At 43.4% G+C, this 15,456-nt stretch overlaps 1 protein-coding gene across 3 annotated transcripts in view; it reads left to right on the forward strand.

Moving 5' to 3' along the window:
- SYT9 (synaptotagmin 9) overlaps positions 1 to 15,456 on the forward strand; it is a 179,409-nt gene that overhangs the window by 122,093 nt on the left and 41,860 nt on the right. For 2 of the 3 annotated variants that reach the window (XM_053672237.1, XM_053672238.1), the window contains exons 4-6: positions 10,245 to 10,365; positions 11,786 to 11,957; positions 14,068 to 14,197. In XM_053672237.1, coding sequence (XP_053528212.1) covers positions 10,245 to 10,365; positions 11,786 to 11,957; positions 14,068 to 14,197 — 423 coding nt within the window. Of the gene's footprint in view, positions 1 to 10,244; positions 10,366 to 11,785; positions 11,958 to 14,067; positions 14,198 to 15,456 lie in introns of those variants that run through there. The other variant, XM_053672239.1, reaches the window with a different exon arrangement.

The following is a 15,456-nucleotide window of genomic DNA, read 5'->3' on the forward strand; positions in this document are numbered from 1 at the left end:
ACAATTTTTAAATAAATAAATTTCGTTTTGGCCCCCCCCCCATAGATAGCCAACTATTTCAGCACTGTTTATTGAAAAGAGTATCTTTTTCTCATTAAATTATGTGACACCTTTCTAGAAAATCACTTGACCATACCAATGGATGTTTACTTCTGGCCTCTTCACTCTGTTTCATTGATCACTGTGTCTGTCCTTTGGCCACTGCCTCACCATCTTGATGACTGTAGTTTTATTCCACATTTCATAACTAGATAGTGTTAGGGGCTCCAATTTTGATTTTTTCAAATTGGTTTTGAATATTCTAGCTTTTTTGCATTGCCATATAATTTTAATATCAGTTTGTCACCGTCTACAAAAGGTAGGTTGGGCTTTTGGTTGAAACTGTATTGAGCCCTGGCTGGGTGGCGCAGTTGGTTGGAATGTTGTCCCGTGCGCCAAAAGGTTGCGGGTTCTGTCCCAGACTGAGTGCAAACAGGAGGCAGCCAATTGATATTTGTCTCTCATCCTCTATTTCTCTCTCACTCTCTCCCTCCCTCTCTCTCTCCCTCTTCCTTTCTCTCTCTCTCTCTCTCATGAACATATCCTTGGGTGAGGATGAAAAAAATACAATAAATTTTATTTAAAAAATTGTATTGAATTTATAGATCAATTAGGGAAGAATTGATATCAACAAAGTTGAATCTCTTGATTCATGAATGTTCTCCATTTATTTCAGTTTTATCTAATTTTTATCAGCAGTGTTTTGTAGCTTCCAGTGTATAGGTCCTGTACATAATTTGCTAAATTTATCTGAAAGTATAAATGTAAATTTCTTCTTAAGTTTCAATTCTCAGTTGTTTCATTTCTAGTATGTAGCAATAATGTTGCTTTTGTACTGCCCTCGTTGCCCTTGCTAAACTTGTGTTAGTAGCTTTTTATAGATTCCTCAGGATCTTCTCCATAAACAATCACTGTATCTGCAAATAAGACAGTCTTGCTTCTTCCTTTTCGATGTGTATGTATTTGATTGCTGCCTACTTTCACTGGCTGGAACCTCTAGTACAGTGTCGAACAGAAGTGGTGAGAACAGACATCCCAGCCATGCTGGCTGATGTTGGGGGCAGAGTGCTCATTCCTTCACCTTTGAGTAGGATGTTAATCGTAGGATTTTATAGATGTGCCTCTACTAATAGAAGGAAATCTCCTTCCATCCCTGGTTTGCTGAGAGTTTCTACCCTGAATTGGGTATTGACTTTGATATGTCAAATGATCGTTTTGTGTCTATGGATATGGTTTTTCTTGTTTAGTATGTTGATACAGTGATTTACCTTATTAAGATTCTCAAATGTTAAGCCCAACTTTCATTCCCAAAATAAATCCCACTTCAGAATACATATCTTTTTTAACATATTTCTCGGTTTGATTTGCTAAAATGTCATTAAATCTAATCATGCCAATGTCCATGAGGACACTGGTTGCTAGTTTTCTTATATCTTTGTCTAGTTTTAGCATTAGGATATTGTTTTCCTCATATAATAAGTTGAGAAATGTTCCCACCTCTTCTGTCTTCTGGAAAAGCTCACGTAGCATTGGTGCTATTTCTTTCTAAAATGGGATGGAGTTTTCTTTGTGAGAAAGTTTTCAACCGTGACTTCATTTATTTAGTGGATGTAAGACTATTTCAGTAATTGAAATAGTCTGGTATGACTTAGTTTGGTATGGTGGGGTCTTTCTTCAATAATTTTCTTTCTTATTAGGTTTTTATTTTGAAAACTAACTTTGAAATTATTTTTGCATGTGTTGGCTTTGTTGGCTGCTCTAATATTTAATATTTAATTACTTAGATAAAATGTTATAGTACAACATTCTATTTCTTGTCCCGAATTTTTAGTACATTTGAAACCTATATGATCTTATTAACCAATGTCACCCAAATAAATTTAATTTTTTAAAAAACGCAGTCTGTAATAACCCTTATTCCCAGTTAATGTTTTTTATCATAAATTTCATGGTGGCTTTTGTCTTTCAAGTAATTTGTTCATTTTATCTAAGTTGTCAGGTTTATTGGGATAAAATTGTTTTGTAATATCCCCTTATTATTTCAGTGTCTGTGGTGTTCGCATGGATGTGCCTTCCTTTTGATGTTGATGATTGACATTTTCTCACTTTTTTTCCTGATCAGTCTTCCCAGGATGTTGGTTTTGCTGATTTTCTCTAGTGCTTCCAATTTTACACTTTATTGTTTTCTACTCCTATATTATTTGCTTCTTTTTATCCAGTTTGTGTTTGATTTTCTTTTATTTTTCTGTGTTTCTAAATGGAAGCTCAGGTAAATGGTTTTAGATGATACTTCCTTTTAAATATTAGCTTTTAATGATATAAGTCTTTCTATAAGCATTGCTTTGGCTGTGTCCTACAAATTTTGATATTTTGTGTCTTCATTTTCATTGAGTCAAAATAATTTTTAGTATCCCTTGTGATTTTTTTCTTTAACCTGTGTGTAATATAGACAAGTATTGTTTAATTTCTAAATATTTGGGGATTTTCCAGATATCTATGGTCGAATTCTAGTTTACTTTTTTAAAAAGATTTTATTTATTTATCTTTAGAGGGGAAGGGAAGGAGAGGGGGAAAGAAACATCAGTGTGTGGTTGCCTCTCATGTGTCCCCTGCTGGGAACTGGCCTGCAACCCAGGTATGTGACCTGACTGGGAATCGAACCACTATTGTTTGGTTTTGAGGTCTGCGCTCAATCCACTGAGCCACACCAGCCAGGGGTCTAGTTTAATTTTATTCTTGTTAAGGAATGTACTTTGTAAGAGTTCAATCTTTTTTTAATTTAATGAGGATTTTTTATGGCTCATAATATGGTTTATTTTGGTGAATGTTTGGCATATACTTGAAAAAAAATGTCCATTTTACTCTTATTTGGTGGAGTGTTGATGGGCAGAGTAAATACCAGTTAGGTCAAGCTGCTTGGTAGTATTGTTTAAGCCTCTTATACAACCACGTGTTTTCTGCCTGCCTATTCAGTCAATTACTAATAAAGTGTTGAATCTCTTAATCTATTTGTGGGTTTGCCTATTTCTCCTCCTACTTCTATCAGCTGTATTTAATATATATTGAAGTTCTGATATTAGGTACACACTCATTTAGGATTATGTCCTCTCAGTGATTTGATCCTAATGTCCCCTTCCTCCTGGTAATATTCCTCGGTCTAAAATCTTCTTTTATATCAATATGGCCACTACAACTTCCTTTTGGTTAACATTTACATCACCTAATTTTTTATCCCTTTTTAGCCTCTCATTGCCATGGCATTTGATGTGGGTTTCCTGTAGACAGCACGTGTAGTTAAGTGTTGCTCTGTTACTGTCTGACCAGTCTTGTCAATTGAAGTTATCAGGTGTATATAGTTAGTGTAATTATCCATATGGTAGTGTTTAAACCTGCCTTTTCTATTTGTTTCATCTGTACTTTTCTTTTTCTTGCCTCTTTTTTTGCATTGAGTATTTTTATGATTACATTTTATCTTCAATACTAGCTTGCTGAAGAACATATACCTATTAGCTCTTTAGGGGTTACTCGATTCTTTAAAATATAGATCTTTATGTTATTTTATCTAATCTTTATTATTTCCATTCTTCTGATTACTTTGCTTTTCATTTGTTTTCATTTTCTGATTTCCTAGGGTAGAAGCTGAGGTCATTGACTCGGGAGTGTTTTTCTTCTGTAATATAGGCCTATTAGTATGAAAAATTTCCTCTTAGGGTTACAAACTTTAACACGTTGGGTTTTCATATCAATTCAGGTCAAAATACTTTCTAATTACTCTTTGATTTCTTCTTTGATCCATGGATTATTTACAAGTGAGTTATTTAGTTATCAAGTACCGAGATTTTCCAGATAACTCTTTGTTATTTCTAAATCATTTGATCTCTAATTCATTTTTATTGCAGCCAGAAAATATACTTTGAATCATCTCAAGTTTAATTGAGAGTTGTTTAATAGCCCAGGATATGGGCTATCTTGCTTAGTGTTCTGGGTGCACTTGATAAGAATATGTATTCTGCTGTTGATTGGTAGAGTGTTTGGGGTTTTTGTTTTGTTTTTGGTTGTTTTAGCATTGTTAGCAGTGTTTTGTAGGAATTTTTTGTTGTTTGTTGTTTTTTTGTTTTGGGGGTTTTTGTTTTTTGCTACCAGTTAGTTGGTAGTGTTGTTCAGGTATTCAAATTTATGACTGTAACTTGTGTATTCTCACAAGAATAAACATGTATTTGAAGGTATGTAGTGGATAAATATTTAGAGTTATGTGCTTCTGATGAATTGAACCTTTTGTCATAATGAAATGACCCTGTTTGTCCCTGATAATATTCATTGCTCTGACATATGCTTTATCTGGTATTAGCTATTCCAGATATCTTTTTGTGTTAGTATGACATATCTTTTTTATTATTTTACTTACTTTTTTATTGACTGGGTTTTTTGAGAGAGAGAGAAAGAAAAACATCAATGTGTTTACTTATTTATGCACTCATGGGTTGATTCTTGTACGTACCTGACCAGGGATCATGTCCTCTATCTTGATATTTCAGGATGACGTGCTGACCACCTGAGCACCCGACCAGGGCCTATTATTTTACTTTCATAGTTAAAGGAAATTTTCTGTAGAGAGCATAAAATTGGATGTTGCATTTTACTGAATCAGTCTTTGCCTTTTATTTGGATGCTTATATTATTTACACTTAATATGATTATTAAAATAGGTTTAAACTTACCATTGTACTTTTTAAAAATATATTTTATTAATTATGCCATTACAGTTGTTCTATTCCCCCCTTCATTCCCCTCTACCCTGCACACCCCCCCCCACCATTCCCCCCACTTTAGTTTATGACCACGTGTCTCAAGTTCTTTAGATTCTATATTTCCCCTACTATTCTTGCCTATTTTATACCTACCATCTATGCTACTTATTTTCTGTACCTTCTCCCCCCTTCTGCTTCTCCCACTCCCCTGTTGCTAACCCTCCATGTGATCTTCATTTCTATAGTTCTGCTCCTGATCTAGCAGTCCTCTTAGTTTGCTTTTGTTTTAGGTGTAGTTCTTAATAACTGTGAGTTTGCTGTCCTTTCACTGTTCATATTTTTTATCTTCTTCTTTTTCTTAGATAAGTCCCTTTAACATTTCATATAATAAGGGCTTGGTGATGATGAACTCCTTGAATTTAATCTTATCTGAGAAGCATTTGATCTGCCCTTCCATTCTAAATGAAAGCTTTGCTGAATAGAGCAATCTTGGGTGTAGGTCTTTGGATTTCATGACTTGGAATACTTCTTTCCAGCCCCTTCTTGCCTGGAAGGTTTCTTCTGAGAAATCAGCTGACAGTCTGATGGGAAGTCCTTTGTAGGTGACTGTCCCCTTAGCTCTTGCTGCTTCTAGGACTCTCTCCTTCATTTTAATCTTGGCTAATGTAACGATGATGTGCCTTGGTGTGTTCCTTCTTGGGTCCAACTTCTTTGGGACTCTCTGAGCTTCCTGGATTTCCTGGAAGTCTATTTCCTTTGCCATATTGGGGAAGTTGTCCTTTATTATTAGTTCAAATAAGTTATCCATTCATGGCTGCTCCTCTTCCCCTTCTGGTACCCTGTATAATTAGGATGTTGGAGTGTTTAAAGATGTCCTGAAGGTTCCTAAGCCTCTCCTCATTTTTTTGAATTCATTTTTCTTCATCCTTTTCTGTTTGGTCATTTTTTCCTTCCTTCCGGTCTGCTCCCTTGATTTGAGTCCCAGTTTCCTTTCCATTATTATTGGTTTCCTGTGCATTTCCCTTCATTTCAATTAGTTTAGCTTTCATATGTTCCTCTAATTTGTGACTAAAATCAACCAGTTCTGTGAGCATCCTGATCACCAGTGTTTTGAACTGTGTGCTCTGAAAGTTTGGCTATTTCTTCATTGCTTAGATTTATTGGCTCTGGGGCTCTGAGTTGTTCTTGAGCCATGTTTTGATCTGTTCGTGCCTGTTACTTGCCTGTTACGTATGAGGAGCGGAGCCTTAGGTGTTCACCAGGGTGGGGCCACCCAGGTCACTGGTTTGTGATGCTGTATGTGGGGGCGGGGTCAGAGAGGGACAAAGACAGTCCCCTCTGCCTCTTCCCGCCGCTGGGGCCTGCACAGTCCATCTCACCATCGCTAGTTCCTTCACTGGTTTATCTGTGTATGAATGCATGACCGAGATCCACTCTCAGTGGGTCCAACGCCCTGCACCCTCAGTAGGTCCGCCTGCTTCTCCACACCTGGGATCCGCCCACGGCTGCTGGCACACCTGGGTCAGGCACCTGGGTCGGTCTGGTGGATCTTTCCTGCCTGACCCCACTCTGCTGCTGGCTCTGCCTCTCTTACTGGTTTGGCTGAAGGGTTTGTTGTTGTCAGACTTCCGCGTAGTTCAATTTTCTGTGGTTTGGCTGTGTTTTTGTTGCTAGAACTTTGTTGTTTTTAAACTTGGTTGTGTGAGAAGGCGAAGTGCTTCCACCTACGTCTCCATCTTGGTGGAAGTCCTCTGTACTTTTTTTTATTTCGGAATTATCTCTTCTGATCTTATGCCTTTCCCTTCTTTCTTCTTCTTTTGGATTAATTTAATATTTTAAAGCATTCATTTTATCTCCTTTTTTAGCTTATTAGCTATAAATCCTTGTATTTTAGTAATTTCTTCTGGGTTCGTAGTATACATCTTTAACATGCACAACCTAACTTAAAGTTATATTGTATCATTTTTACTATATATTACAAGAACCTTACAACAGTCCTGGTTTCACCCCCTCCTAGTGAATACCCCAGTGGAATGAGAATTTCTCAGTATTGATTTTCTAGTCTCAGAGCACGCTAAGTGACCCTGCTCAGGCCACATAACTCACCCTGAACAGACAGTAGTAGATTGTGCCATGAATATTTTGGTGAGCCTGGATTCCTGTGGCAGCCCTCTTAGAACTTTATGGAATTGAGAAAGAGCTCACCAGAAAAATCCAGCAAGAGGAATGCAAAAGTGTCCAGGTTAGGCAAAAAATTGAGCTATCACAGACCATTACAGGCAAGCATATCACCAAAAGTATTTACAGATTGGCAGGTGGAGAATTCATACACAGTTGCTATGAATTCCCTATACATCTTGTCATCGATACTGAACTTGGCCACACAAAGCAAGAGCAAATGAAGCATTGCTCTGAATGACGTATCTCTCCCTTTGTCTCCCGCCCCCGCCGCCCCCCAGGGCACGCAGCCACCAGTGACATGTCTGCTGTTTGGTTCCTGGCAAGCTGAAAAGAAATCAAATGCTCCACTTACTTTCTTATGTTTGACTTTTATCAGCATTCTGGAAAATTTTTTACTAATAATATGGGCACTTCGGTATGTATAATGTCCCTGGACTCAACCCACTAGATGTCAGCAAGACACTCATGTCCCCAGTTTTGACAATTAGATATTTCTCCAGCTATAACAAATGTCCCCTGAGGAAGCAAAATTGCTCCTGGTTGAGAACCACCGGTTTAATGGAATGTTTACAAACATCAGAATCTATAGCTTCTTGACCTCAAGTTAGCATCAGCGGACGGGGAGAAAGCAGAGGTAGCGGTAGGTGCCATCAACCCCTGTTCCCTCTCTTAGCAAGTCTGTCTCTCATCAAGGGACCGTGTCTGTTCTCCACTGTAGGTACAGCTCCGAATACCTGACAAAAAGTGATGCTCAACAACCACTGCAAATGTTAACACAGTTAGTGAGTGGGTGGATGGATGGATGGATGGATTCATGTATGTGTGTATGTATGGACAGATGGGTGAATGGGTGGGTGGGTGGATATATGCCTGTATGTAAAGAAAAATATGGATGATTATAGTGTTACTCTGCAGAAATGAGCAATATAGGTGGTATATACATAAAAAAGGGAATATTTTACTTTTTACTTAAAAATTTCTGCATTTGAATTTTATCAGTTTTACTCTCCCAACATAGAAAAATGTTAATGATTTATTTTTAAAGCACTTGGAAATCAAAGCAAGCATTTTCTCTTTGATGCCTATTTCTTTAACTTGCCAGATTTTTTTCAAGTACAAATGTGGATGTTAGCCCTAGTTCTCCTTCCAAAGTATCACCAAGTCTGAAGCTCTGATTCTTTTAACTCATGAGCAAACAGTCATATAATATAAATATTCGTTAATGGGGTCTACGTTGGATAGAAATGTGCTTAGCACAAAAGTAACCGGGCATACCCCGTTCCGTGCCGTGCAGTGGCCTGAGGTGCCGTATCGTGACCCTGCAGACCTCTGCCCTGTGGGCCCTTGGGGATTGTGTGCTGAGAAGGCCAGTGGCCATGAAGCTCCATAGGCATGATTCTGGTCACTCCCGTTCCACTTTGTGTAACCTAGGTTTTCTAGGCAGGAGGAGAGGACAGGAGTGGGCTAGATGCTTTGAGGCACACTGCGGGGAGAGCGGTGTCTGGACCCTTCTACTTAAGGCAGACAGAGAGCAAAGGAATAGGCCAGGGGGTAAGGAAGGAAAAAGACAATTTGTGGGGACAACCGTTGCTTCTCTTTCTCCTGTGCCACCAGCAGGAAGCTGGGTCAGATGCTCCCCCTGCAGTGCAGAACCCAGTAGCACACAAGCAGGCCAGCGCCTGCCCGTGTGACATCCTCACTCCTGCAGAATTCTCATCCTTCCTCCTCACCTCCACACCAGAGGGCCAGGCCCCGCCACCTGCAACTCCTGAGGTCAGGGGTCTAGGAGAGCCTGGCTTTCGATGTGTGGTCATTTATTTACATGAGGCCAGCAATGCATGAAGATACAGAGTAATCCCATCTGCCTTAGCCACCAAACAGATTCCCAGCACCTCATCCCCCAGCAGAAGCAGTCAAGGCTGAGAGGTTGGGCGAGGTGACCTTCCAGAGCTGATTCTGTGCTTCTAAAAATAGAAGCATCCTTGGAGAATTGAGAAGGGGAGGGGTGGCTGTGGATGTTGAGGGCGAAGACCGAACTCCCCAGAGCTTTGTCAGTATGAAACTGTTTTAATTAGACACATGCACCCAGCATGGTAACCTCAGGTATCACAGAAATTGAAGCTAAATGAACAGGCTTCTTTATTTTCCTTTCTGGTTATACTCTCCCTGGACTAAAAATGAGAAAGAGAAGCATGTCAGCATGTTTTCTGACTTATTTGAATGGTTGTGTACTGCCGGAGGAGACGTCTTCCCCCACAGAGGGAAATGGGGGCTCCTTGGAGACACACCAAGCCCTGCAGCGAAGTGGGAGTCCCCGGGGCCAGCCGTAGGGGCCTGTGGGGTCTGGGTCCCAGGCCTGAGCCATCGCTCCCTGCATGGAGACTGCTCAGGGCTATCTGAAGCCCGTGTGTCCGGGGCTGTGCTGTGCGGGGTTACTGGGTGACACTGCCAGGCTTCTGAGGGTCCTCGTTCAAGGCCACGTAGGGACTAGATGTTTCCAGGGTGCAGTGGAGCCAAGCGCTGGTCTGCACAGATTGTGCAACCAGGTTGTGTGCAGTGCTCTGGTGGCTGGAGGATTTTTGTGTGTGTTGGGGTGTGGGGGTGTTTGGAGGAGTTTACAGGGGTATGGTGGCAAACTTGGGGTGTTCTGTGTAGCAGAGTGTGTGGGGCAAGGGTGCATATGGACAGTGGCTATTTGGAGGACTTCGTGGGCCTATGTGAAGCCTTTGGGAAAAACTGGGGGAGGCCACGTAGGAAACAGGAGTGGGACAGTCCCCGGGAGCTGGGTGGGGACCTGTGCGAGAGGCTGCACGGGGCTGTGTGCAGAGCACACGTGTGCACAGGGCCGTGATTGGGGCCGCACAGTACTGCAGCGGCGTAGCTCTGCCCTGCGGGCTCTGTGTGGGTGGTGACGGGAACACAAATGGACCCACATGGGGGACTCCACGCAGAACAGTTAATGCTGTGGGGGCTACTGCTCTGGGGACTACATGCTGGACCACGGGGACTTGGGTGAGGCTGTGCAGGGCTGCATGTGGCTGGGTAGAAGGCAGCAGAGGCCCTGGGTGGTTGCCATAGCTTTGCATCTGAAGATGGGCTGGGCTTCCTTGGGGCAAGGTGTTCCCAAAGTGCAGGTATGAAGGTGAGAGGCCCCGGGGATTTGCAAGCTGCACAAAGAGAGCAGTGCTGACCCTTCCGAGGCTGCCCTGCAGCTGATCCTTTCCCACACCAGGCTGAAGACGCTCCCTCATGCTTCAGTTTGTGCTTTCTCAACAGGACAACGTGGATCTTGGAGAGCTGATGTTTTCCCTCTGCTACCTGCCAACAGCTGGCAGGCTGACCATCACTGTTATCAAAGCAAGGAATCTGAAGGCAATGGACATAACAGGAGCATCAGGTGGGATATTCTGGTTCAGACTTTCTCACATAGTTCTGTTGTTGTATCTTAGGAAGTTTCTGGTAGAGTAATACACACGTGGACTCTGGAACCAAACTACCTGGGTTTAATCCCTGTCTTAGACCTAATAGCTGTGTGACCTTGGGCGAGTCACTTATCCAGTCTGGGCTTCAGATTCCCCATCTGTAAAATGAAGGTAGCAATAGTAACTGGCTCTATTGGGTTGTTAAAAGATTAAATGAGTTAATACATAACAAACCATAAGAACGTGCCGGGTGCACACTAAATGCTATTTATCATTAGCTCTCGTCATGGTTATTATTCTCTCTTAAGTCTTCACCATAATTGTGAATTCGGTCTGCAGTTAACATAGGATGATACAGCTTATCCTATTGAGTCTTTCCTCAGATACAACAATTATCGTCTCAGGCTTGCTGAAGATCAAAGAATCCTGTATCCTTATAAAAGACTCATTAGTGAACTATGCAGTTTGGTTTTTCCAGTGAATCAAACATGTACCTTAAATTCTACACCCTAAAAAAGCCCCAGTATGCAGTTCCTGATACACAGCTTCACAGGCCGCCTCTGCAGGGGCCCCTGAAATGTCCTAATGTACCCAGTCCACAGGCTGCTCATTGCTGAAGTCAGAGGACATCAGACACATCACCTTCTGCTGCCAGTACTGCAGTGTTTTCCAGGCAGAAAGAGGAGGTGGCCCCTTCTGGCCAAGTCCCTCCTGGGCAGTGCGTGGGAGTCAGGGCAACGCCCTGTTATGCGGGTGAAGAGACAACTCCCCACTGAACAGTAGGACAGTGAGGTGGAACGAGGGAAGTCCCACCGGAAGCAGAAACCAGCCGTGTCACCTGTTGCCGCATCCCCGCGTAGCACCCCACGCAAGCCCGTGTCCTTGCTCTTCCTGACCTGCTTCCCTCTTTGCAGCCTGACTGCAGGAAGCTCTGGGGGCTTACAGCCCCTGCACCTAGGAAATCCACCCCTGCAATCCTCCCTCTCCTACAGACCTGACGTCTAGGAGACGACTGTCCCGAGCGGCCCAGAGCCGGGGCCTGCAGCCCGTGTCTCCACACTTTGAAAGTGTCTGCATTTCCTTTCCTGTCACTGCCAGGCAGGCCTGAATTCTAGCTGGAGCGGTTTCTAATTGGGTAACAGGTGTTTTTTCACACTATTTTTAAATTCCATGCATTTTGAGGAGACAGCGTCCTATGCTTTTTTGTGAATGAAAGACTTAATTATTCTAACTCTAGTCACTGCCCAGGCATCGTATTAATAAAAATCCTCCAGCTGCAGTCAGCAGGTAGGTGAAGGAGTTCTGCATGCAGTCCGTGACCCTCCACAGTGATGAAACTGCCGGCCTGAATCCGCACGTGTCCTCACGTACCCCTGCTTCTCGTGGTCTCTGCAGATCCCTACGTGAAGGTCTCCCTGATGTGCGATGGCAGGCGGCTGAAGAAGAGGAAAACGTCCACCAAGAGGAACACCCTGAATCCCGTTTACAACGAAGCCATAGTCTTTGATGTCCCTCCCGACAACATTGACCAAACCCACTTGTCCATAGCGGTCATGGACTACGACCGGTGAGATGCCTGGAGCTCTTTCTCAGTGCAAGTCCTTTGTGTCCCTGGCAAGAAGGGGGGGGGGGTGCAGTCACAGACACTTAGCTGGTGTCCCGGAAGCAGGCAGTGACTCGAATGGGCAGCACAAGGAAAGCTGATTGGCGAGAGTCCAGACCATGCTGTGGAGCCGGGTTATGAAAGTGCCTCTTAGCTCTCCCTCTCCTTCCTCCCCCTTTCCCATCTTTTTCTCCTTCTCCATCCTTCCCAACCCCCACCCCTTCCCCTCTCCACCCCTGCGCACCCCCTAGAACCTCAGCCAGAGCACTGCAGCCCCACAGGGCTGGACCTCCTCTCAGGCAATCCTGCCTGGCCTTCGTGGAAAGGCTCCGCTCAAAACAGCAGAGCGATTACTTTAGCCAGACCACCAACATTTCTAAATCCATAACTACATTATTTTCCCCCTCTCCCAGTGTGTTTAATAAAGATCATTTCCATCCACTTAAATCTGAAAGCAAACACAGGAGTGTTCTCTTGAAAATGCTGGAATCAGTATGGATGACAGGGTGCATTAAAATGTATAAGATGCTCGACTTTCTAATTAATACAGCACAGGAGAGATATTTATAGCCTGCATTGTAGCCAACTGTGTATTTAAAGAACAGATTTGAAAAACAGTCACTTTAATATGCAAAGGAAGTACCAACAGGGAATTATATATGTTAAACCAGTCATCAGACTGAATGAAAAGTCTCTTTTTAATTGGAAACCTCCCACGTGATCTGGGCACAATTTTGGGAAAAAAATCATTCCGACTTCTCATGTAATCTTCCAAATACTATTTGCAGCTAAGAATTTTCCCACGTGCCCCTGAAAGGTCAGTAAAGCAGCTCCAGTGCCCTGAACACTCTTCCCAGCAGACGCCTGGGTGGAGCCTAATCATCTGCCATCCCAGGGGCACGGCAAGGGCGGGGGGGTGCTGAGCTGCCCCCGGGGTGTGACGGGCCTCGCCAGGCAGTAGACCTCGGCCCTCCGCTCGCCTCCACTGGACGGCACACAACACCAGTAGTGTCGGGCCACAGTGGGGGACACCGCCCGCCAACCATGGAAAGCTAAGCCAGCATTTTTCATGACATTGCCAAGTTTCCTGCATTGACCAGCCCGATTATGTGAGCTCTGCTTGGTGTAATTCTCAGTGAACACGTGAATCTGCCCTGGAAAACCCCGCAGCAGAATTCACAGAGCTTCTGCACGCAACAGATTTCAGTGAGCATAGACTCGGATGCCCTTCACCTCACTGCCCCAGCTCATCTCCTTCTTGCTCCCTACATGGATAGGAAGAAAAGAGGAGAGAGAAAGTCTGTGTGTTTGGCTCCCTAAGAGTTAAAGGGTGGGCCGTGTTATTCTAGTCATGCAAAGCATTTCTCACCAAAATCTGCTAAGGAAAAAAAAAAGGGCTAAGGCAGAGCCCTACCCAGGGAATGTTTCAGAAACATTAGTCCTAAAGTTAAAGGAGCTCAGGATCTTTCTACAGTAGGGGAATTAAGTTGGGTCTAAGAAGCAAAGCTGGGTTTGGGAGGAAGGAGGATAGAGCATGAGAAAACATGCTCAAGAAAGAGAGGGGAAGTAGGAAGACCCAGGAGCCTCGTCGACTTCGCCCACTTTGTGAGTTCAAGGCTGTGGCTGCCAGACACAGAGCTGCCCCTCTCAGTATTTGGTTGCCTCTTGCAGGAACTTGAGCAGCTATTGTTGCAAGAAACTCCTTTCAGGTGGCCCCCTTTCTGTCCATGGACTTGGAGGCTGGGAGGTCCACCTAGCTCCAAAACCAGACAGAGGTAGCATCCTTAGCATATGTCAGGGAGCTTTTCAGGCATGGGGTTCTTGGGAACAAGCTAAGGCCACATGACACTTGTTCCAAAAGCCTGGGTGCGTGAGGGCCAGACTCTGCTCTTCTCTGTGCCGCTGAGTACAGTGTTGGATCCCAATTTCTATTCTGCTAAACCCGGCATCTGATTTTAAATTGGGGAATAAAAAGAACCACCCTTCCCCTAATTCCTTTATTGGCTTCATTGAGTAGTTACTGTTCTTACATGCCACAACTTTAAGAAAAAACTATTGTGGGCCATTTTCACAGTATAGGTCACAATGAGATCATCGGCGTGTGTCAAGTAGGCAACAAAGCTGAGAGGCTGGGCAGAGACCACTGGAGTGAAATGTTGTCGTATCCTCGGAAGCCCATCGCACACTGGCATTCCCTGGTGGAGGTAAGGACCGCCCCCCCTCATACTCCATTGTTCGGAAGCAGGAATACTTGACTGTTGAAATAGAGGAGCCACCAAAAATGTGAGCATATGTTTCCTGGGCTGTTAGGAATGGCATTCAATTCGAGGCTGGGTCTGTGATCTCCACCCACCTGGTGGGTTTTGAGCACAGATCAGAGGCCGCCCCTCACTTTGATCGTCTTTAGTAAAAGGTCAGGATTCTCTGACTCTGTGTTACGGCTTTGGGTTGACATTTGAAAGGCATCTGTGGGTTCTGGGTAATTGTGACATTTTCAGACCATCATATAGTGACTTATGATTGGCATCAGAAAGAACTTGAGACTTGGGAAGAGGAGACCTGGATGCTAGGGCTGACTTTATCAGGAACTCGTGATTCCAGACAAGTTGGTTAATATCAGATTCAATTACATGTGATAAAAATCTAAGAAACAACAGACCACAAAACAATAAGTGAGATGAAAATTTAGTTCTGTCTTCCATAATAAAGGTCCAGAGAAAGGAGTCTAGATTGTTACAGTGGTTCCATGACCAGCAAAGACCTAGACTTCTACTTCACTGACCTGGTGTGGCCTTTTTTTTTTTTTGAGGTCTCCTCATTGTACATTATGGCTGCTAAGCTCTAGCCATCACATATCCTCTATGCCACAGCAAGGAGGCCCAAAGCACACACATTCTTTTTCCAGGGGTTCTCCTTGATGTCTCATGCAGCCTTGGCACTTACAGTTAACTTCATCACAGAACTTAGTCACATGGACATGTGGGAAATGTGTATATTTTTTGGTTAGGTGGAAATGTGCCCAATTAAAAGCCAGGGTTTTGTTTGCAAGGAAGAAGAGGCAGTTACTGCCTCTCGTACCCTCATTCATTCTCTCGCTCCCCATGATTTACTTCTCTTTTATTCTCCCCCCATTCCTCTTTACTCATTGACATACTCTTATTTATTTACTAACTCATCCTCTCAAAAATAATTTGCACTCACTTGGTAACATTTCAGAGAGTCAAATGCCATCCCTTCCTTCCACTGAAGAGCTCACACACCATAAGAGAGACATAGTATGGCATGTAAACTACTCATTGAAGTGCACACTCATAATCATTACCACTCACATCCAGTGCTACAGAAGGACAAAGCCAGAAAGTGTTTGTCATGCTTAGGTGAGATTGTCCACGAAGCAGTTTTTCCTCTTGCTCCTGGTAAGCGAAGAGAACTAAGCCCCTGGGAACAGGAGCACCAGGGAGCA

This window comes from Artibeus jamaicensis, unplaced genomic scaffold (assembly GCF_021234435.1).
Source record: "Artibeus jamaicensis isolate MK-2021 breed Jamaican fruit bat unplaced genomic scaffold, CSHL_Jam_final contig_759, whole genome shotgun sequence".
NCBI classification, from domain to species: domain Eukaryota; kingdom Metazoa; phylum Chordata; class Mammalia; order Chiroptera; family Phyllostomidae; genus Artibeus; species Artibeus jamaicensis.